The 22,142-nt window shown below is 38.0% G+C and overlaps 1 protein-coding gene across 7 annotated transcripts in view; it reads left to right on the forward strand.

Moving 5' to 3' along the window:
* The window catches only part of Lama2 (laminin subunit alpha 2), a 647,938-nt gene that overhangs the window by 374,842 nt on the left and 250,954 nt on the right, over window positions 1–22,142 (forward strand). For 5 of the 7 annotated variants that reach the window (XR_015627326.1, NM_001427039.1, XM_087564083.1 and 2 more), the window contains 4 exons: window positions 3,350–3,436; window positions 11,612–11,823; window positions 15,596–15,702; window positions 18,997–19,177. Coding sequence is in view for 5 of the 7 variants with exons in the window: in NM_001427039.1 (NP_001413968.1) it covers window positions 3,350–3,436; window positions 11,612–11,823; window positions 15,596–15,702; window positions 18,997–19,177 (587 nt within the window). In the remaining 2 variants the exon portion in view is untranslated. Of the gene's footprint in view, window positions 1–3,349; window positions 3,437–11,611; window positions 11,824–15,595; window positions 15,703–16,357; window positions 16,622–18,996; window positions 19,178–22,142 lie in introns of all 7 variants that reach the window. The other 2 variants (XR_015627317.1, XM_087564082.1) reach the window with 1 other exon arrangement.

Here is a 22,142-nt window from a genome sequence, read left to right on the forward strand (position 1 = left end):
AACTAGCATCAGTTTCAGACCTCTACAAGCCTGGACACACATGCATTTGCAGCCTCATACACACATGCATACATATGTACATACACACATGTAAGCCACACATATGGACACCTCTATGCACATAGTAATTTGAATTATCAAATTTAGTACTCATAATTGGGAAATGCGTTTCAAGATAAGGTATAGCAATATATTCTGTGACAATTTAATGTTTTAAAAGAAAGCTAATTATAACTGTACATGTGAATTAATATTTCATATAGATTCACACATAGTCATGTATGACTTTATAAGTATATAAATATATGTATATGTACACATACATACATATATGCATACATACTTATAAATAAGTCCTTGTACATATAATATATACTTGGCTATTGAGAAAGGCTGTACAGTTCATTCCAACAACACCTTGCCTTTCTTCCCATTTTGCTCTTGGCTCACTTAATGTTCGGTGTCATGGGCTGGAAAATCTATGAAGCAGGATCTTTTTTCTTCTGTTAGTGATGCATGAACCAACCAGTGTTTGATGGCCCGAGATTGGGATCTCTTGAGATCGATGGTGATCTCATTTCTCTTTGTGTCTCCCAGCAATTAGCCCCACACATGGGACAGAGTCGGTGGGAAGATGCCCACTCCGCCAGTCCAGAGTCCCGGGGCGTCATAGCTATGTACATTAGTTTCCTGTTCTGATTTCACTTATATTGTTGCACGTCACCTTTTCTTGTGACTGTGACTATAATCACTCTAGGCAAGAAATAATGCTCGCTTAGCATTGTTTAAAGAGTGTGAAAGCATGCGTGCATGGGGGGGCGGTATTTTAAGAAGAGATTTCATTTGAATACAGCATGGCCAAGTAAGCACGGGAGCTTCCACTAGGGAAATCTCATCAGCAAGTTTGAATGACAGGCGGTTAGAGCTAAGGAGAGGATCAAAAGAAGACCCCTGAGTTACGGATCTCATGTAAATTCTCCTGGAGAATAGTGTGCAACCTTGAGGAAGTAAAATTAGGAGTGTCTCAACCAGCTCATAGGATTCTGCTAAAATTCAGTACAATTATGATAAAAAGTACTCTGAAAAAAATGTAAAAGCCAGTCAAATAGACTATACTGTTATTGCCTAATACCTTTCCTGGAAAAGTATTACTCTCTGTCAGGGAGCACATTTGACTTTACTGCTCTTAGTTTTAACTGACAAGAGAGTATTTTTTTTAAAGAAATTGAAATTTATTTTAGAAGTGGATTTAAGGTGTCAGAAGCCACACGTCAGCCACCTTTGACATGTCTTGATGGTAAACTGATTTAGAATTTTTAGGAGAACGATTCATGCAGTTTTCATGCAGTCACAGCATGTGGTCCGATAAGATTAAAGAACCCAGCTTTCTCCTTGGAGGTCCCTCTCTTCTTAAACATGAGGCAACTAGAGAGCGGCAATTTTGGAAAAACACAGGTACGTACTTGTGAGTTGTCAGAATCTGGTTCTTTCTTTCAATTTTGCAGACAACAAAAACCACAAGTAAGTAATGGGAGGAATCGGCTTTCCATTTGTTTGTTTTAATATGTGTTAAGACATCACACATGTGAACCCTTTTGTTGTAAGCTCTTCTCTAACAGAAGATTCCTCCTTTGCCCATGATCTGGGTTCCCCAGCGCCCATCTGACCCTCCCTCATTTGGATAACTTTTATAAATTCAAGGGTTTTATTTTTTTTTTCTGGCCAGACTTTCTCCCTGACACCACAGATTCATTTAGATTTTGAAATGAGTCGAAATAGCCAGTACGATGTGCCTAATGCATCCTAATAATTCGGTACTATAGACAAATGAGAACTATTGAAGCACTGCAGGTCTGCGCAGAGGTAAGCCAGAGCGAGGTTACTTTTAAGAGTTGCCATAATCTGATTAGCAGCAAAGATGGAAAAGTGTTCCCGAGTCAAACCAACCCTCAGAAGCAGAACCAGACAGGGCCTAATGTTTTTAATTTGTTGTGATCTAATCATTTGATTTTAAGCCATTCTTTTGTACTGTAAAATAGACAATGTCACAGGGAAAACATAATTGGAGTAAGATTAATTGAGAACAGTTTCCCTTTAAAATGGTGGTGTAGAGTCTAGGAAAGTTGATCTTGCAGAGATCATTCTTATGAGAAGAGGCTGGGAGAGCATGGAAAGCAGGGAAGTGGGAAAGGTTGATCAAGCATATGAAGTTATAGTTAACTGAGGCCAAGAATCTCTCAGATGACATTATATATAAAAGGGGCATTGCAAGAATATGCAAATGTGACATTGAAACCTTTTACCATAAAGAAATAAAAGATGTTTTAGGAGATATACTTAACATGATTATGTATGAACAGTTTATACCATGAAAAACTATATGGCACCCCATGTAATTACATATATACATATATGTATGTATACATGTTTATATATACACATATGATCATATTATATAAACTTTAGATTATATATAATTTATATATGAGATAAAAATAAAAATTTAAAACGAACAGTGTAACACAAAACTCAAAGTCGATGAGGGCTCATGGGAAAAAAACAGAAAAAAGTGAACCTCAGGTCAGTTGTTGCACGGAAGGTGTTTCTTACCAGGCAAAAAAGTGAAACCAATGCTACTGTATAATAGTACTGGGTTGGTCTTGATATCACACTCTGTTATTTCTGTCCCGAACTAGAAATGTGTTTAAAGACAGGCGTATGTTGGAACATGCTGGGAGATATGAAATGGCAAGGGCTAGTTTTGTTTGATCTGTTTGATTACAAATGAAGCAGAGTGTATGCATTAGGTCTTTGCTAAAAGTGTTTCTAAGGATTCCATCCACGTGACGTCATGCCTCTGGGTCTACAGCTGCAATAGCAGACGCACAGACCCCATGGCCCCTGGTCTGGATATCGATCCCACACAGCCACCATGACTCCACTGCTCTTTAGCGTCTTCAGATTTCTCCAGGCTGCTTCTGATTCTCAGGTCTATGCCCAGAAATGAGGAATGTGAACTAGACTCTTTTTTTCCCCAACCTGAAGAGTTTTTGCAAAGCTGTTATATGTCCACTCACTTTGCTGGTGATCTCAGAGCCAAAATAGTCAGAGGTCAGTTAATAACCTGACACAGGGATCTTGCTCTCAACTGAAGCTAGATTCATGTCTGCTAAAATAGCATTTTATGTCATTTCCTCCTCCATTGGCCAGACTCTATTCTGTCTGGGAGAGGAGAATGGCCACCCTGTCTGTTTCAGGCACAGCAGTAGCAGAGAAAGAAATATGAGAATATACTGCTAATGATCTCATGTATATGTTCCTTCTTTGTCTCCTGAACACTGTCACCCAGCTTTAGTCCAACATGCCATTTAGACCGGAGTCTGGGATTGATCTGTGACGAGTGTCCTGTCGGGTACACAGGACCACGCTGTGAGAGGTAAGCACGTGCCACATTGCCTTGCAAAAAGATTTCTTCTACCTTGAGAGTTATAAAACCACAGACACGATCTTTCCCTGCTCCAGAAAAGCTGTGGTGCTCACTGGGGGGAAATAAACTTTCTTATCACACCTGTCACACAGATGTACTCTATTTTTATAGTTTATTTATCCTCTGCAAATTGGTTATAAATCTCCATTCACTCTGAGGATATCTGATTAATGTTTTCATCTTAAAGGTCGAGCATTAACCTACACTCTTTCTTTAAAAACTGTTGCTCGAGTGGAAAGCCATCACTTTAAGATTTATTTTGCTGTCTTCCCTTGGCACCATTTATTTTTCATAATTAGCTTTTTGTCCTTAAAATGTGGCTTAAATTTATAGTTCATAGTTCAGCAAGTGGCCTATAAGCTACTGTAAACATATTCGGAACAAAACAAAGCATAATTTATTATCATGATTTATATCCCCCTTCTAATCATTCTTAAACTGGTGTTTTAATTCCTGTTGAGTTTCTGGGGAGCAGGGACATAGATGTTGTTTCAGATGGTTTCCATAATCACATATTTTCTCCTGAAATACATTCGGAGGAACTTTTCTTGTGTGTATTCAGTCCCAATTTTAAAAGAGACGCAAATTCTTCCTTGATGACACAGACAAATAAAATAACCCTCCCACCGGTTTTTAACTTTGAAATGTAGTAGCCTCGGTAACCACTGCTGAAAATATGGATAAGGCATAAGAAGAAAGGCAAGGCCATGCCCATGTCTATGTCAATGCCCATGCCCATGCCCTGGTTTTTCTTCTCCTTGCCACAGCTAACTTCAAGGACTGCTATGTCTACCCATCCTTTTCTACCTTCTTGGCAGCCATTACTGTTAAGCTTTCACCCAGAGAGCATTGGCCATCAGCTAGTAGTCTGTGTACAGCAAGCCAATAGCAGTATCCAGCAGTAATAAGTCCTGTTTGTGACTGCAGCAGCTTCTGTAAATGATCTAGGGAAGACTGGACCTGAAAAGGGGGATTTGTGTGCAGTTGAGAAACTGGAGGTCTTTAATTGTGTATCTTTTAAATAAAGAAAGGTACATGCGCATGACACTCTAATAGGACAGCACAGCACTGCCAGGACAGATTTGTGTAATGTCTCATACCCCCTAGCTTACCACAGGCAACCTTTTTTTTTTAAGCAACTGGAAAAATGACAGCTGCTCTGTCATACAAGGCTATTAAATCTGCTTATATGGGTGAGCCTGGCCTCTGATGTATTTACATTGCTTTGCTGTGTGCTCTGTCCTTCCAAAGCCATCTTCAATTTAACAAGCTACATTTTATTTAATAAATATTTATTTACCAAGTGCCATATGGTAAGTACAAGGTAAGACACTGAATGCAAACAGAGGCCTTTTCCCCATCTTTGTCCTCAAGTAGTTCAAAACCTTCTTGAATGTGGGCGAGAATAGACACATGAGTTCTAGGGAGAATTCTAATTGAGTAATACAAGTCTGCAAGGAAAGAAATAGCTGACAGAAAGCATGATGCCCTGTCTAAAATCTATATTAATCAGAGTCAGAAGATGGTAAGATGCATAGACTGTGTGGCAAATGGTACATCTTACTTGCAATTTAAGTTTGCCAGCCTAAAATAATCTAGTATTCTTAGAGAGGCAATGAGATATTGTATTTCCTTAGCCAGAACTTGGGTTAAGGTTTTCCTTGAATATTTTAAGATTTTCCATTTCAGAGGATTTTTTTTAAGTCGAAAGCCCCATCAGATGGATCAGAGATAGTAATAGAAATATTTTTAAATGCATTTGTGGGCATTAAAGGAGAGAAATCTGAAGTCAGCACAACCAAACCCAACATTGAATTCACAGCCCAGTGAAACCCACCATTCTGTAGCTGAAAAGGTGTCTTCCATGATGTCACCATTCCTATAGTAGGGACTTTCACAACCACTTAAGCTTAGGAGATATCCACAGACATATTAACATTCCCTGTAGTGAATAGTGAGGAAACTCAGGCAGCCTGGCTGGTTCATCATTGACTATACATGTACATAAAACTTATTTTATGACATGAATGTGTCAAGAAGATACAATTCAACTTTATATTCTCTATCTCAATTAATTTCCTTCCTGAGACGCCAGTCTTCTGTGGAAGTTGTGATGCCTTAGAAGAATGGACTAGATAAGTAGAGTTTTTCTCCTTTCTCTTTTGCAAGCCATCATGAATTAGAGCTCTAACCAGTTGATGCAGTTCAAGGAGTTTGTGTGCATGTGTGTACTCAGTAGACGAGTGTTTGTGGTTATGAGTGTTTCAGAAGAATTGACACAGTGTGGCTGACCAGTCCAAAATGATGTGCCCAAGTATGTTGCAGCTGACTTCTCCTTTCCCTGGTCTTCACCATTAGCTTTCCATTCCAATATTTCAGCTAATTCTCTCCTCCTCCTTCTCACTCTTAGGGAAACAATTGTTCAAGAACCATTTATCTTCTTTGAGGATAACACTGGAATCTGACAGTATTTATATCTTTATTTCTCTGTCTCTTTCTGACTCCCATCAACTCATTTTTTTAAATAATGCATTTATTCTCTGTAATTTTATACAACATATTTTCTTGTATTCATTCTGCTCCTTTAGCTCCTTCCAAATCCATTCACCTCCATTCTAGTCCAATTTCTTCTTCCCTCTTTAAAACAGACATACACACACACATGCGTGCGCACACATATGTATACACACACATACATACATACATACACACACACACACACACACACACACACCAAACAAACAAACAAACAAACAAAATCCTTCAAATGCGTGGAATCCACTTTGTTGTGTGACTGCTTCAGGAGTGTGGTTGATATACATGGTGTCATTTATTGAAGAAGGCTGGCTTTTCCTTTTCCAATGGTACACAAAAGCCAACAGCTCTGTAACATGGACTTAGTGTCCACCTCCCCTCCACTCTGCTGAGGAATCACCCTACTTTTGTTGTTTGAACAAGACTTACAAGAGGTGAGAAGCCACTAGAAACCACAACTCAAAGCCTAGACATTCCAGAACTATATTCCCATTTTCCTATTTTTCCTGTGGCATATTGTACAAGATGGATTTGCTCCTTGAATTGAGGGAATGACACACAAGCAATTCAACCCACCAACAAAGGTGGAGTGAAATTTGTAAATACAGCCAAGGATCAAACTATTAAGGGGAGTCCTTAGGATTTTAAGTGTTAATTATAGCTTGGAAACTCTCGGGTAGTCTCTATGCTGTGTATAGTTTCATAATGGAAATAAAGTTAGGATATTAAGACAAGGAGACATTTATTATGATTCGATTCTAGATTTTTATTGCTTAGAAAAGCAGAAAGAAATAGCATTCCACAGGCACGAAGGGACCAAGTGAGCATTGGACAGTATAGGAAAGTTAAAGCAAAGAACATGAAACTAATGAAGGGTCAGTGACAGTTGATACCCAACTTCAGCGTCTACTGCTGAAACAACAGATCATACATCATAGAGACGATCAAAAATCCATGATGCCTCAACTATAGGAAAATATAAAACAGTACAATGTGCAGATTCCTTAAACCCATCTTCTCCCCAAATGGCAAATACGGAGAACTCACTAGTTGAAGAGAGAGAAGCCCAAAGGCTACTTACAAGTAACCCTTGAAAATGTGAAAGGCAATTTGACTCCAAAGGCTTACAATTATGAAAGTGCACCTATAGTTTTAACCACAAGATTCATTTTAGATATAAATGGAGTTTTTTTATTTCAAATCATAAATATCATTTATATATTCTCTACTTCAGAAGCATCTTAATCTGGATCAAGTCCATTCACCCTCAAGTGTAATTCTGCAGCCATTTCCTGCCCAAGAGGTGATCTTTAGTCCCTGGGTCTTGGCTGCATAGAGAGAAGTATACTTCCTTCATGACACTGTTATCAGAATTGTAACAGCTGAGGGTTTTAGAGGCTGTGCACAAGTGATCTCATCATTACGAGGAAGGAGCAATCGGCTCTTGGATCTAGCACCATATTTTGTGCCCAACAACTGTTTCCTGCCAGTGCAGCTTCTGGGCTGTGCTCAGGTGTCCAATTGGGCCTACTGCCTCACCGGTGCCTTCTGGTTTGGCACAGGCACCATGTGAGTAGGCCAGCATTTAGCTGAATGGGAAGCAATGAGAGCATTGTACAGTCTAGGCAACCCGGTTAGACTGCAGGCTCCTCCTCTGATGATGTAGCTTTCTCTCTGGAAGACTGCAGTCATTCTAAACTTGAACCAGGCACTGTCACTTGTTCAGCTGCCAGCATTCAGCTCCACCACTGTGAAAAGGCTTTGATTCTAACTCTTGGGTATCTCTAGTTGTTCTGTGTTAGATAAGCAAGTGTGTAGTTCTTGTGCTTGTATAGTAGAATAATACGATTCCTTGTTTCTAATAATGTAATATAAAATGGCTCTGTTGATTCCTCTATTCTTCTTTTGAAGTTTAAGGAAGATGGGGATGGGAATGTAGGTCACAGATGATAACAGAAAACCGAATTAAGGAATGATGGAACAGAAAGAGGCAGAGGTCCATCGGTCCTATTCCATGTTTTTCTATCCTCCTTGGTTTCCATGTCTGCCATTCATTTTCATTAGTATTTCTCCTCCTATAATAAATAATATTGTCCTAAACTAGCAGCAGCCACTCAGCTACAGAACTGTTGTGTGGCTTGAATTCACATTTACATTTAAAGAGTTTTTTGTTAAACTATTATAATTTGATTTGAAAAATTAATTAATATGAAAAAGTATAGCCAGGATGCCCATATTTAACAAAGAATCATACAGATTGTTTTTACTGTCTTCACACTGCATTGTTGGTGAAAGTGAAAGAGATTGAGATCTCACATTCAACTTAGTATGCTGAAGAGAAAATCTGAGAGTCTGGGAAGAGCTATGGGATTGATATTTACTAATTTTAATTAGATCACACAAAAAGTAATAACAGTAATTCTTATTCTTAATCGACACACAGAATAATATTCTCCATGATTAGGATAACTTTTTAATCCCTAATGGAACCTTTTTCCCTCTTTTTAAAAATTAATTGGTTATTTTATTTATTTACATTTTAAATGTTATTCCCCTTCCCAGTTTCTGCTCCATAAACACCCATCCCATCCTCCCTCCACTTTATTTCTAAGTAGGTGCTCCCCTCCCCACCCACCCACTTCCACCTCACCCCTCTAGCATCCCCTTATGCTGGAGCAACAAGCCTCCACATGACCAAGGGCCTCCCCTCTCACTGATGCCAGATAACACCATCCTCTGCTACATATGTGGCTAGAGCCACGGGTCCCTCTATAAATACTCTTTGGTTGGTAGCCTAGTCCCTGGAAGCTCTGAGGCATCCAAATAATTGATACTGTGGTTCTTCCCATGGGTTTTAAGTCCCCTTCAGCTCCTTCAGTCCTTCCCCTAACTCCTTCTTTGGGGTCCCCAGACTCAGTCCAATGATTGACTGTGAATATCTGGATCTGTCTTAGTTAAATGCTGGCAGAGTCTCTCAGGAGACAGCTATAACAGGCTCCTGTCAGCAAGCACTTCTTGACATTAGCAATAGTGTCAGGGATTGGTGTCTGCAGGTGTGATGGATCCCAAGGTGGGGTGGTCTCTGCATGGCCTTTCCCTCAGTCTCTGCTCCATTTTTTTGTCCCTGCATTTCCATTAAAAAGTAACAATTCTGGGTTATAATTTTTGAGATGGGTGGGTGGCCACATCCCTCAACTTTTCACCTCTTTTTAAAATCTAATGCACACACACACACACACACACACACACACACACACACCACATACACACATACATGCACATTTATGGTTGCACACATACATATGCATGTGCAAACACCACACACCAGTAATAAAAACCAATGTTTAACTGTTTAAGAGGTTGCTCACATGTTACTATGCATTTGGAGGGAGAAAATCGTTCTACTTTAGTCAAGTGGCCAATGAGTTGTCATAGATATTCACACATTTTCCATATATATATATATGTATATACATATATATATATATATAATCCTGAAATTAAAATGGCAAATGCTTGTTTCCTCATTCTTTTTAGTTATATTTTCTGTATATATTTTCAATTCCAGGAGAATTTGGACTTATTGCTATCTTTGTTAAGAAAATGTCTAATACTCTATTAAATAGTTCCATCTCTCTTGGGGTCACTAAGGCATTTTGAAGGGGGCAAGATGAAAGTAATAGTTTTCTGTGGGGTTTGATACTGTCTGGTGTAGAACCCATTCTAACTGGCCAAAGGCACTCTTAGGATAAGCCAAATGGGATGTGAATATATGTAGATACTATCATAATATCTAAAGATCAAATAAGGTAAAAATCGGGTTACTAGTCAAAGACATATCCTTAATTATTTATCTTGAACACACTCTAGAAGTGATTGTGAGGAAATTTTATGCACTGTAGTGCCATTTCATTGTCTATAGTAGAAAATTTATAGAGGATGGTCTTGTTGGGCACCAATGGAAGAAGCCCTTGGTCCTGTCAAGGCTGGACCCCCCCAGTGTAGGGGAATCTCAGGGGGACATGAACAGGGGGGTGGTTGGGGAGGAGAATACCCTTATAGAAGAATGAGAGGGAGATGAAATAGGGGGCTTATGTTCGGGAAACAGGAAAAGGGAATAACATTTGAAATGTAAATAAAAGTATCCAAGAAAAATAAAATTTATAAGTAATAATTAGTAATATTAATTAGTAGCAATATTCTTTTATTCTCTGAATATTCAGCTTCCATAATTTTATAAACCATTTTGTGATTATAATTTAAAAAGTTTTAAAAGATGACGATAAAACCTCAAATCTGTATCGTTATATTGTCACTTATAAAGCTTCAATAAAACTAAGAGTGATAAATGTATCTGCATCAAATTAACAACACCAACCTAATAATGTTATTAATGCTTTCCCTCCTACCCCATATTGGAGTCCAAACCCTTGCGTTCCAAATGATAGAAAGCCTCTTTCTAGTATATTTCTGCATCTGAGCCGAACACAGGTATTGTATACCATGAAGTTAATGATATTCTTGTACTGTGCTCCTGTTTCCCCTCACTCTCCATCATCACTGCAGAGTATTCTATTTCATAAGATGCCACAGATAAGAGAGGTACACTGGCCACAGCCTTCTAATGCTATTTCAATTCTTCTTTGATGAGTGTGGTTTCATGCAAAGCATGAGAACATTTAACTGAGAGGACCAAGCTGAATGGAAGTGAGACCTTGTCCAGTGTGAATCTGAACATCGGTAGCACTGGGCAGCACTGTAAAACACCTACATCAGGGACAAGTGGATAGGAAAAGCTGTATATAATTTCTCTGCCACAGTTTATACATGATAAACTTAAAGGTTTTTTTTTCAAATAAATATAGTTTGGGGTTGGGTTTTATTTTTATGGAAACCTAGAATTTTCTGATGTGAACTTGGGTAACCTCTCAGCTTTGCCCTTTCATGCAGTATCATAGCAGGCAGGCATTTCTTCTTAGACCCCTCCTGAGTTATTGAACTTCATTGAACCTACCATCTTAATCTATGTGCAAATGTATACAAAACTGTTACTAATTCAGAAGTGACCAGAGCTCCTAGCCAAGTGTCACTATTTTCTGAGTCACAATTTCTATCTGACAAATGTTGTATTTGAGTTTGTTTCTGCATAAGTTCTTGCTATAAGAACATCAGAAAAAAAATGAACTTTATATATGTGGATAGAGAACAACCAATTGGAGGTGGAGACAATGATGTGCTATATTACAAAGGCTTTGTAGTATGAACCTAGATTTAATTCAGAGTGCCAGCCACAGATTCTTGCTTTTCTTTGGTCTCATGTTCAATGTCAGTGACAGGATTTTTTTTTCTGGCTGAAATCTAATTATGAGTGAAACAGGCAGCGTTTCATCTTGTATCTATACTGCAGTTGTCGCAAAGGCATTTTTAAAAATCACTCTGCAGTTGAGGAAAGGAGCACTTAAGCCATTATTCTCGCAGAGGAATATGATAGAAATGTAAATATTGTGTTGGGTGGGATTCTTGAGTTCCCCTCCTGCTGTCCCCTGTCCTTACACACTAAAATCTCACTATTGGAAATTATCACCTTAGGTGTGCGGAAGGCTATTTTGGACAACCTTCCATACCTGGAGGATCATGTCAGCCATGCCTGTGCAATGACAACCTTGACTTCTCCATCCCTGGCAGCTGTGACAGCCTGTCTGGCTCCTGTCTGATTTGTAAGCCAGGTACAACAGGCCGGTTCTGTGAGCTCTGTGCTGACGGGTATTTTGGAGATGCAGTTGATGCAAAGAACTGTCAACGTAAGTCCTGAACTATTGATGTCCCTGACAGAATTGATGCATGATACCTCAGAGGAGCTGATGAGCTCTCGAGTGAGGATGGGAGACCAGGAAATTATCTGTAATACATGGATGACGAATGCCCATGAGGACACGAAGTCTGCATGTTTCAAAATATTTCTTGTAGCAGTAAATAGAATAAATCCTTAAAACTTGTCATATTGCTAAATACTGGTTTTTCAAGGGGTACACATATTTGTACTTATGCCTACAAAGGAATTTTGTTTTAATTGAATTGAAATCTTTAACAAAGGAGTTTAGAAATGATACAGGCTTCTTTGGACTTTTTCATTAGTATCAACTTAATCATTTGATTGAAATAAATCATGTCTCTATATTATTGCATAATACCTATCAGCAGGTGTTAACTGGTTTTGCTCTCATGTGAAGACTTTACAGGTTTTTGCTTCTTTTTATTTTATAAGTAAATACTTTTATGGAATGGCACCTGCTGGTTGAGTTGATTAATTCACATTCCGGAATTGTTTATAGAATGCTTCTCAAAGTTTTGAGGCTTTTTGCTACAATATATTCTTCTTCTAATCTTTTCCTCCTTACGTATAGAATTCAATGATACTCAGATTTTACAGTTGTTTTATAGTAAACGATATGCAAAAAAATGAGCACAAAAATATGAATGCATGTCAGTGTTCTGATGATCTATTTGTCAGTTATCTACATCACTGTTAGAATCTTTAGGAAGAGAGCTATGAGGCTAACAGTCGTTTACTTCTGTGGAATTAATGTTGTAAGAAGAGACTCGATGCTGAGGTGGGACCAGGAACTACAGAATTGCAGGAACCGAAGGAAGCTCTGCCTGGAGACCCATCACAAAGGAAGAGAAGTTTCTCTCATAAATTATAATGCCGAGTATTAGCTTTCTATCCTTTCAGAATGATAATTTGTAAGTCAAAATAAATCACCCTCTAGAATAATTGGCATTTCGTTAAAACCGCAAATCGACTTTCTAAATATGGACTCCAACTGCATACGTAGCAATGAATAGCCTAGTAAGAGCACCAGTAGAAGGGGGAAGCCCTTGGTCCTGTTAAGACTGAACCCCCAGTGAACGTGATTGTTGGGAGGAGGGCGGAATGGGGGGAGGATGGAGAGGGGAACACCCATAGAGAAGAGAGGTGGAGGGGTTAGGGGGATGTTGGCCCAGAAGGGGAATAACAATCGAAATGTAAATAAGAAATACTCAAGTTAGTAAAGATGAAAAAAATTTCCCACGAGGCCAGAGTAACGTTAAACACTATGGAATTTGGCATTACTCAGAAACATCAGAGAACTCAAGACTGTTTTCTGTTCATGTGCATACCTGGGAGTTTCAGTCTCTAGCTATGTGACTCTAGGAATGGTTTCCCCATACGCAAAGGGTCACACGTTTTCTGTGGGGATTAATGGACGTAGTAGGTACAGGGAATGTGGCAAGCTTGTGATTCAGGAGATCCCTCCCATTGTCAGTTTTGGAAGTGGTCTCCCTGTGTAGTCATAATTCTTGGTGCCTCACTAATTCTAGGTCTAGTTAATCCATTTCACGGTTTCTCTGTATGTCTTCCGATAACTCCCTCCACGAAGCTAAGGACATTCAACTCATTTTACTATGATCCATGGCCTGAAGTACTGTGAGATCATGAGAGAAAAATCTGAGAACAGCAACAACTAAACATAAGAATCACCATTAGTTTGCCAGGAAATATAGATCTGCTTGTGACTTTTAAGGCTCTTCAGCATGTAATTTGATTTAAAATCTATAAAATATTTTACTGAATATTTTTATAATTTTCAGGTGTATTTTATCTCCTCTATGCAGAAAGTAAGCCCACATCTATATTAACTTTGTAACTCGTGGTGCTAAACTCGTGGTAATCACAGCATTCAGAAAGTTAAGGCAGAAGGATCACAAATTTCTAGGCCAGCCTGGGCTACAAACTGGGACCATCTTAAAGCACGCACAAACACACACACACACACACACACACACACACACACACACACACACACATGGTTCTTATTAAAACTGTATTTTTGTCAATATAAATTTCATAGATATCTCACTAGTATATAGAAATATTTTAAGTTATGTACCCTATATTTTTCATGAATACTTATAAAAATCTGATATTACTTTTGTTATTTTTAGGTCACATTTATCAGTCACCACCACCTTCCTGGTAAATTTACTTTTGTAGTTCCCACTTTTAAAAGGTCAAGTTAGTGATTCTAAATAATTTGAAATTTGCAAAACTTGTACATAATATACATGAGAAATTTATATATAAAGTTATAATATGCAGAGTAATTTTCATGTTCACAAGAAAGTGAACTTTTAATGATTTATTTTCTCACTCTGTTCTTAGACTCCACCTGTAGACTCTCCTTGGGCTCTTGACTGAGAGGAAGGAATGGTTAATTGGCTGGGCCAAATTCTATGGTCTCAAATTGGAGGTCACTGAGAAGGCCAAACATTGATGGAAGAGGGACTTTGAAAAGCAATTAAGAGTGTTAGAACCTAGAGCCAAGTCAACAGAATAGTATCAGAAGATTTCACTGTATCTATTGACAAGAAATTCATCAACTGTGATGTTGTACATACTTATCAAAGCCATGTATGACTAAATCCCATGTCACCTCCCCCTCACAACTTTATTCTGGTATAAGTACAATTGCCTATACCATTAAAAATATACACATCCAAAGCAGAGTAAGCCATTAATTACTGCTCATACCTGAGAACTAAAACAGGTTTTAGACTTACATAGTCAGTAATGTTTCAGAATATCTTTACAAAACTTTTCTAATGCAAAAAAGATAAGTTATTAAAGTTACTATACTTCCTACATTTGGAGAAAAATAAAAATTGTAAAATAAAAGTGAGTTTTTAGCAATATATAATTATAAATATCATTATGTTTCATTTTAATAGATTTGAAATAATGTTTTGTTCTTTTAAATGCTTTTGTGGTATAAAAGGGATACATATTCATTTAAAAGTATTCTTATTATTGAAGATTAGTAAAAAACTGGCAGTAGTAAATAATATCATATTGAAAATGTTTTATTACAAATGATACTAATGCTGTGTCAAAAGGATTATCGATACTGATAATTCCTCAAAAGTGCTCCAGCCTTCCAGGGGTATATATTATATATAATTGGAATATGACAATTAGATGTTACCCCAATGTGTCTAAAAGGTAAAAGCACTGAACCTAGAAATGGGGAACTTCATGGCTCAAGCAGATTCTGGGACCTGCTATAACAGTTACCACACATGTGACATTATATGTTTTTGCTTCTTTGTGCTTCCTTGTCTTTATTCTCAAGGTCATTATAACAATCGTATTGATACTTAAGTAGAATGATGTGCCAAGCATGTCTACAATGTAGAGAGATGTTGCAGGGATTAAATAATTGAATTACTATTTAACAAATAATTGCTGAAAGACGACCCAGCACATTAGAAGACATTCCAATGCTGAACTCAGGTGTTGATATTCTCATGGCTTCAGTTCTCTTTAATAACTCTCCTACAGATTTTCAGCACTTCAAATCTTATATTATTAGACTAGGAATGTTCAACCAGAGAAGTCTATGCGTATATTTCAAACGTAATAAGAGTCTCAAATCTGAGAAGCTTCAGGCCACAAGCATTTCAGGTAGGGGCTACCCAATCCATATTTGTAATCTGTAAGACTGTGTTTTCATCGCTTGTGTCTTGTCTTTGCAGCGTGCCGTTGTAACGTCAATGGCTCCTTCTCAGAGATTTGTCACAGGAAAACGGGACAATGTGAGTGCAGACCCAATGTGCAGGGGCAGCGCTGTGACGAGTGTAAGGTAAGGATTACCCTCACCTTTCAGTGATGGATTTCACCCTCATGTTGAACAAAGGGGGCAGACTTGTTTACTTCTGAAGATGAGATATTTGTACTCACTGAAACACTTTTTCATACAGAAAACTCAACATTTCCGTTGACCTGTGCTCCTACCTCCGGAATTTATATAGTGATTACTGTAATTTAAGTATTTCTCCATCAAATAACATAGATTTAATTCTAGTCTATTCAGAGTTCAATAATTTACCTTGGGGAAGTTAAAATGTGCAACTCCTTTGAGGTTAGCAAATGCCACCTCCTCAAGTTCTGTCCTTTTAAAGTCAGTTTCAGTGAATAAATGTTCTACTTAGTGAAGATTTTTCCATACGGTTTTAGACTTTTCAGTTGGCTGAAACGAAATATCCCATCAACTGGAATGTCGTCTTCAGTATCTTCCTACAATGATGGTCCTACCCTGCATAAGGCAGGCGCCTGGAGCCTGTAGATTTTAGCTCCTGACACGTAGATACATTTTCTTACAAGAAGAAAGTAATTTTCAGGCTCCAGGCTGGGCTTTAGTAGAAAGTGTCAAAATATCCCTGCCTGTAATTCTTGAATAATATCACATGATCATTCTGCTTTGTCTCCTTGTTTTTTCCTTCCATTGGGTCTTAAAGTTCAGTACCTGGTGGGACCCAGTGAAGCGATTCTGTGAGCCTTGTGACTGCAGTCCCCTGGGCTCTGTGTCATCACAGTGTGCTGTAACAGGAAGATGTATGTGTAAACCAGGCTTTGTAGGAAAACAGTGCAGCCTCAGCAGGCTGATGCGCCATCAGGAGGAGCCTTCACGGAGAGCACAGCAGGTGCTGGGGTCTCCGCGGCGGTGGGGTTCCAGCGGCTTCAGCGGGTGCCCTCGGGGAGCCTATCGGGCCCCTGTGCGGGTAGGCACTGCATGGCTGTCTGAGCATGCTGTGTTCCTGGGCTGCCCATGAATTGCATTGGAGATCTTTTCTCAAATAATTTTGATCGCTAAGTGTGCAGACTGGTCACTAAGTGTGCAAACTGCAAATGTAGAAATTAGACAATGCCTGACTGAAAGCTTGTCTTTTAAAAATTGGTGTGTTTATGCTTTCAAAATTGCATTCAGTGTGTAAGTTTCCAGTAAGCATGGCCGTGGGGATTGGAGAGATGGCTCAGCAGTTAAGAGCGTTAAACTGCTCTTCCAGATAACCCAGGTTTGATTCCTAGTACCTAACTCCTAATCTTCTGTAACTCCAGTTCCTGAGAATCCAATACCACCTTTCTGGCTTCTGCAGGCACCAGGCACCAACATGGTGTCACACATACATGCAGAAAAAGCACTGATTCACAAAAAGTAAAGTATTTTTAAAAGCATGTCTATGGACAAACCAAAACATTTTAGCTGAAGGGAATTTAAGGTATCAAAAGTGACATTTTCTAGAGAATTAAGAGCTAAAGCAATTAGTTAATGAAGATGTTAACTTAATCTCGTTTCATTTAAATTAAGATGTGGCTAATTTCATCGTTTTCACCAAACACAAGAAATACATTCTCACGCTTACAGACACAAAGTAAGAGAAACTTTCCACTTTCCAAAGTTTCTTCCCTATTGGGCGGCTCACAGCCAGTCATGTCCCAGGGATTCCAACATCCTCTTGGAATTTCCGCCAACCTCACTCAAGTGCCCTCGCCTGCCAGTGCTTGTGTCCATGACATATTGTGAGCATGCATGAGTGTATCTGTGTTTCTGTGTACATCTGTATGCGTGTCTCTATGTGTGTGTTTCTGGATGTGTGTGTGTGTGTGTGTGTGTGTGTGTGTGTGTGTGTGTGTGTCCCTGTGGGTTTCATTGTGTGAGTGCGATGACACATTATGTAAGTGAAATTATAGTCTAGATAATGTGTATGCTGCTTTCTAGAATTTTTATTTGGCATTGCATCATAAATATATTCTTATCATTAAAACTACTTGAAAATAGAGTTGACTTAATTGCCTCTCATTTCATAGTATTAATATATTACAATATAATTTATTTGGTGCATCTCTAACTGTGAAGATTTGAGTGTTGCTATGATTACATGCTGTGGTGAACATTGTGTACTGAGCATGTTTGCTATTTACTCATTGTTCTGACAGCAGATTTCTCTAAAGTTAAGGGTTTTACATTGAAATGACTTTTTTGTGTGAATAAAAATGTTTTACTTTACTTTTTATAGGTAAATTTAATCTCAAAAATTATTCATTATTGTCACTGCTATATAATTTTTACTTTAATATGATAAATTTGAATTATAACTAAAACTTAAAATAAAGCTGGCAGTAAAAATTAACATGATTATCACATTCAATCAACTCATTGTACATTTTAAACAATACAGCTATTCTTAGCTAGTCATATTAAGTCTAATTCTCAGTGTAATTTTAATTTTTCAAATTTCTAATACTGCTGACAATAATATTAAAAATCTGAGAAAGCTTATTCATTTCTCTTTTTCGTGATTCCCAATAAATGGCAAGATTAATTTTTTACCAAGAAGTAATTATGAAGTCTAATCTTCCTAAATACAAATTATTTTGACAAAGAAGTAATTACCGAGAGTAATTTTCCAGATTAAAATGCCATAATAATGTGGCATACTTTATATTTATAAAAGAAAAGTAGTGAACTTTAAGTAGAATATATACTCTCCATTTTCCTAGTACTACTGATAATTCCCGAATCCCCCAGTCTTTTTAATCAGTTACCCTGATAACATATATATCAAGAATGTCTTCAAAGCTAGTAATACAACCTCTGATGGGAAGGGGATGTGGTACCGATAGCTGTGAGATCTACAGTCTTCAAACTTGGATAAAAGACAAGGCTTTACCCTTTTAGTGTAATGAATTGATCTCTCCTCACAAAGTGGTTTCGATGACTAGAATATTGAACATTTAAAAGAATTTTAAACAAGTTTGCAAAATTGGGAAGTAATCAGTTTAGTGTAAAGAGAGTAAAACTTTAAGTTAAAACCAGAAATGTGACCATTGCTGTTGGAACCAAAAAATGACCATAAAGGCTGCTGAGACTCAGATAAAAACATAGACACTGCCTGTTTTGATACAATTTTGATAACATTTTCAAGTAAGTATGCTTTTCACATTGTCAAAATAAAGAAATCTATTAAGTAGTAGACAGTTATCAATGCCACCACAGAACCTGGTGGCCCACGGGTCTTCGCTACCGCCCTGTCTAGATTGAGGGTCTCAGCTGGCTTTCTGAGAATCACTAGCTTTCCTTTCTCTTCCGTGTCAGCCTGAAACCTTTGGCCTGCAACTGGGAAGGGGATGTATTCCCTGCAACTGCAATTCTTTCGGCTCTAAATCCTTTGACTGTGAAGCGAGTGGACAATGCTGGTGCCAGCCCGGAGTAGCAGGGAAGAAATGTGACCGTTGTGCCCACGGCTACTTCAACTTCCAAGAAGGAGGCTGCACAGGTCTGTGACTGAGACTAATATGTCCTATCCATTCACTCGTGGATTTTGTAGTCCTGGTTCTTGTTAATGATTTATCTGTTAAAGCAAAGGCATAAGGAAGTCAAATACGTGATGCAGAATATTTAAAGTAACAAATACATTGATTTCTAATAATTAAAAGAGCACAGTACAGGTGGAAACACTGAGTATAACTATGCTTTCAAGTACTGAACAGCCATCAGCAGATCCCAATCCAGATGTGCCCTATAATCTCTGCCCTCCAATCCCATGATTGTTGTAGCTTGAACTTCCAGTGTTCAGGGTGCTGTATGCCAGGGTCATCTTAGCTTGCACTCCCTTTCAAACCAAGACATCTCAACTTCTCCTACAATAAAATGTACCCAAGAAGTTGGTTTTTGTGTTTTTGTTTGTTTGTTTGTTTTTCTAGTACAAAAGCTGTCTCAGAAACCTTGACATTCTAGGAGAGAAACAAGTTGGCCCTTGGTATTCATGGGGAAATATAGATTGGAGTTTCTAACATGGTAGCCTGAAAGAGTGTTTCTGCATGTAGAACCAGAGCTTTCACAGAAGTCATGAACTGAACACACACACACACACACACACACACACACACACATATACACACACATATATACACACACATATATACACACACACATATATACACACACATACACACATACACACACACATATATACACACACACATACACACACATACACACACATATATACACACATACACATACACACACATACACACATACCAATCAGCATACTAGTAGTGATAGTAGATTGAAATTAGCTTTGATTTATATATCGCTACTGATGCTATTCCAACGACCACAAAAATGAGTTGCACCTCTGCTTGCTAAATTCATGGCCTGACAGCCATTACCCCCATGCTTTATTCACAGCCCCAGTGAAAGATTTTAAGATGTTTTCATTGACTCTTTTCACAAATTTATGTTGGGATCAAAATAACACTTCAAAGGATTTAAAGAACCACTGTCTTTCAGATTGTCTCCTGAAACTTAAACTTATGGCTTTTATCAGAAGGTCATTTTAAACCATGTGTGATGTGGTAAAGATTTTCTAAGAACTGTATGTGATCCCTCAGCTAATATCTGTAAGCCCCCCAAAATTATCAAGAACCACTTTAAAATATTCTGATCTTTAAGCACAATTCTGATTAATGTTTTGACATGCTATGAATTAATTTTGAGCTATTTAAGTCAGGGATTCCATTGCTGTGATACAACACCATGACCGAAAGCAACTTGGAGAAGAAAGGGTTTATTTCGGCTTACAGTCCTCAGGCCACACTCGATCACTAAGAGAAATCAGGGCAGGAGCTCAAGGTGGGAAGCAAAAGGCAAGAGCTGATGCAGAGGTCAAAAGGGAGTATTTCTTAGTGGATTGTTCCTCATGTCTTGCACATCCTGCTTTCTTATACAACTGAGGGCCACCAGACTAGAGCTGGCAACATTCATGTTGAGATGAACTCACCCGTGTCAATCATCAATTAACAAAATTCCCCACTGGCTTGCCCACAGGCCAGTCTGGTGGGGGCATTTCCTCAATTGAGGATCTCTCGCCCACCAAATAGGCTTACTTTGAATCAGATTGGCAAAAAAAAAGAGCTATGCAGCACACGACCTATTATATATTGAAAGAGATTTACTAGCAAAAGTTATTGATAAAAATAAGAAGATTTAAATTTATCAAGTGGCAGAACATGACAAATGCATTCTTAATTTCATTGTAAGCCAGAAAGACAGAATAGAGAAGAGCAAAAATCAGACTGGATAAGATTATAATCATATATGTTAGGTTTCTCATGTCTCTATCTAAATGTTTGGATGGGCACTTAAGGAAGGGTTTATTTTGGCTCATAGCTTGATGACATATTCTATCCTGCTGGGGCGGGCATGTTGACAGGAGCATAAGGCATCTGGCCACATTGTTCAGAAGAGAAATCAATGATGGTATCCAAGTTGCTGTCTCTCTTTCCTGTTATATTTGATCTGGGATCCCAGGCCACGGAATGAATGATTAGTTTTACCCTCTTAGTTAAGCATCACTAGAAACTCCCTAGTAGACACACGCAGAGTTGAGAGCTAGGATGATTCCAAATCCATAGGAGTCTTTACAAAGTAAGAGTATCACTCATGCCAAACATCCTCTATAGGATATGTATCTGGTTAGGCACAGTTAGAAACTAATTTTATGACCTTGATTCTGTAATATGATTATGTTTCATCACTGAAAAATTCAGCCTGTACCTTAGGATATAAAAAGTGTATCAAAAGGATTTGTACGAATTCACTGAGTTAATAATAGCTTTAGAATAATGGTTAGAGATCTATAAGTATCCTACTTCTTGTCATTATCTTTATTAACAGTTTTAATTGTAGCACACATTATGCTTTGGCAGAGAAAACTAATTCATTGCTCAGATCTTTCTGTGATCACACCGTAGTTCTACATAGAGAATTTCTATTTTCAAATAATGATTCCACTGTACCATCATGTTTTGTAGCACATAAATTTAAATTACATCACATAATGATCTATTTCTTTTTAATGAATGTCATATGTAAATAATGGTATCAGCTTATCATTAGCAAAAACACTGGCAATCACCACTGACATTTATTTAGCACTTACTCTGTGTCAAGCATTGTGCTAAGCAGTCACAGCTGGTATAATACACTTTGAGTAATGATAAGTATGACACTTTAAATTTTAAATTAATCAAATACCTAAATGATTTAGCCATCAGGTGACCAGTAAAAAGCTTGCCTACAGCACTGATCTTCAATTTCAATTTGAGTATTCTTATTTCTTTTCTTGGAATAATTTATTTTGTTAAGTACTGTGCTTAACTGTACTCTTAGCAGTTGGATTGAGTCTACACAATAAATAGCATTTATCACTTTTCTCATGGTAGGCTTTGAAGATC

The sequence above is a fragment of the Rattus norvegicus genome, chromosome 1 (assembly GCF_021556685.1).
Source record: "Rattus norvegicus strain SHRSP/BbbUtx chromosome 1, alternate assembly SHRSP_T2T, whole genome shotgun sequence".
Lineage (NCBI taxonomy): Eukaryota > Metazoa > Chordata > Mammalia > Rodentia > Muridae > Rattus > Rattus norvegicus.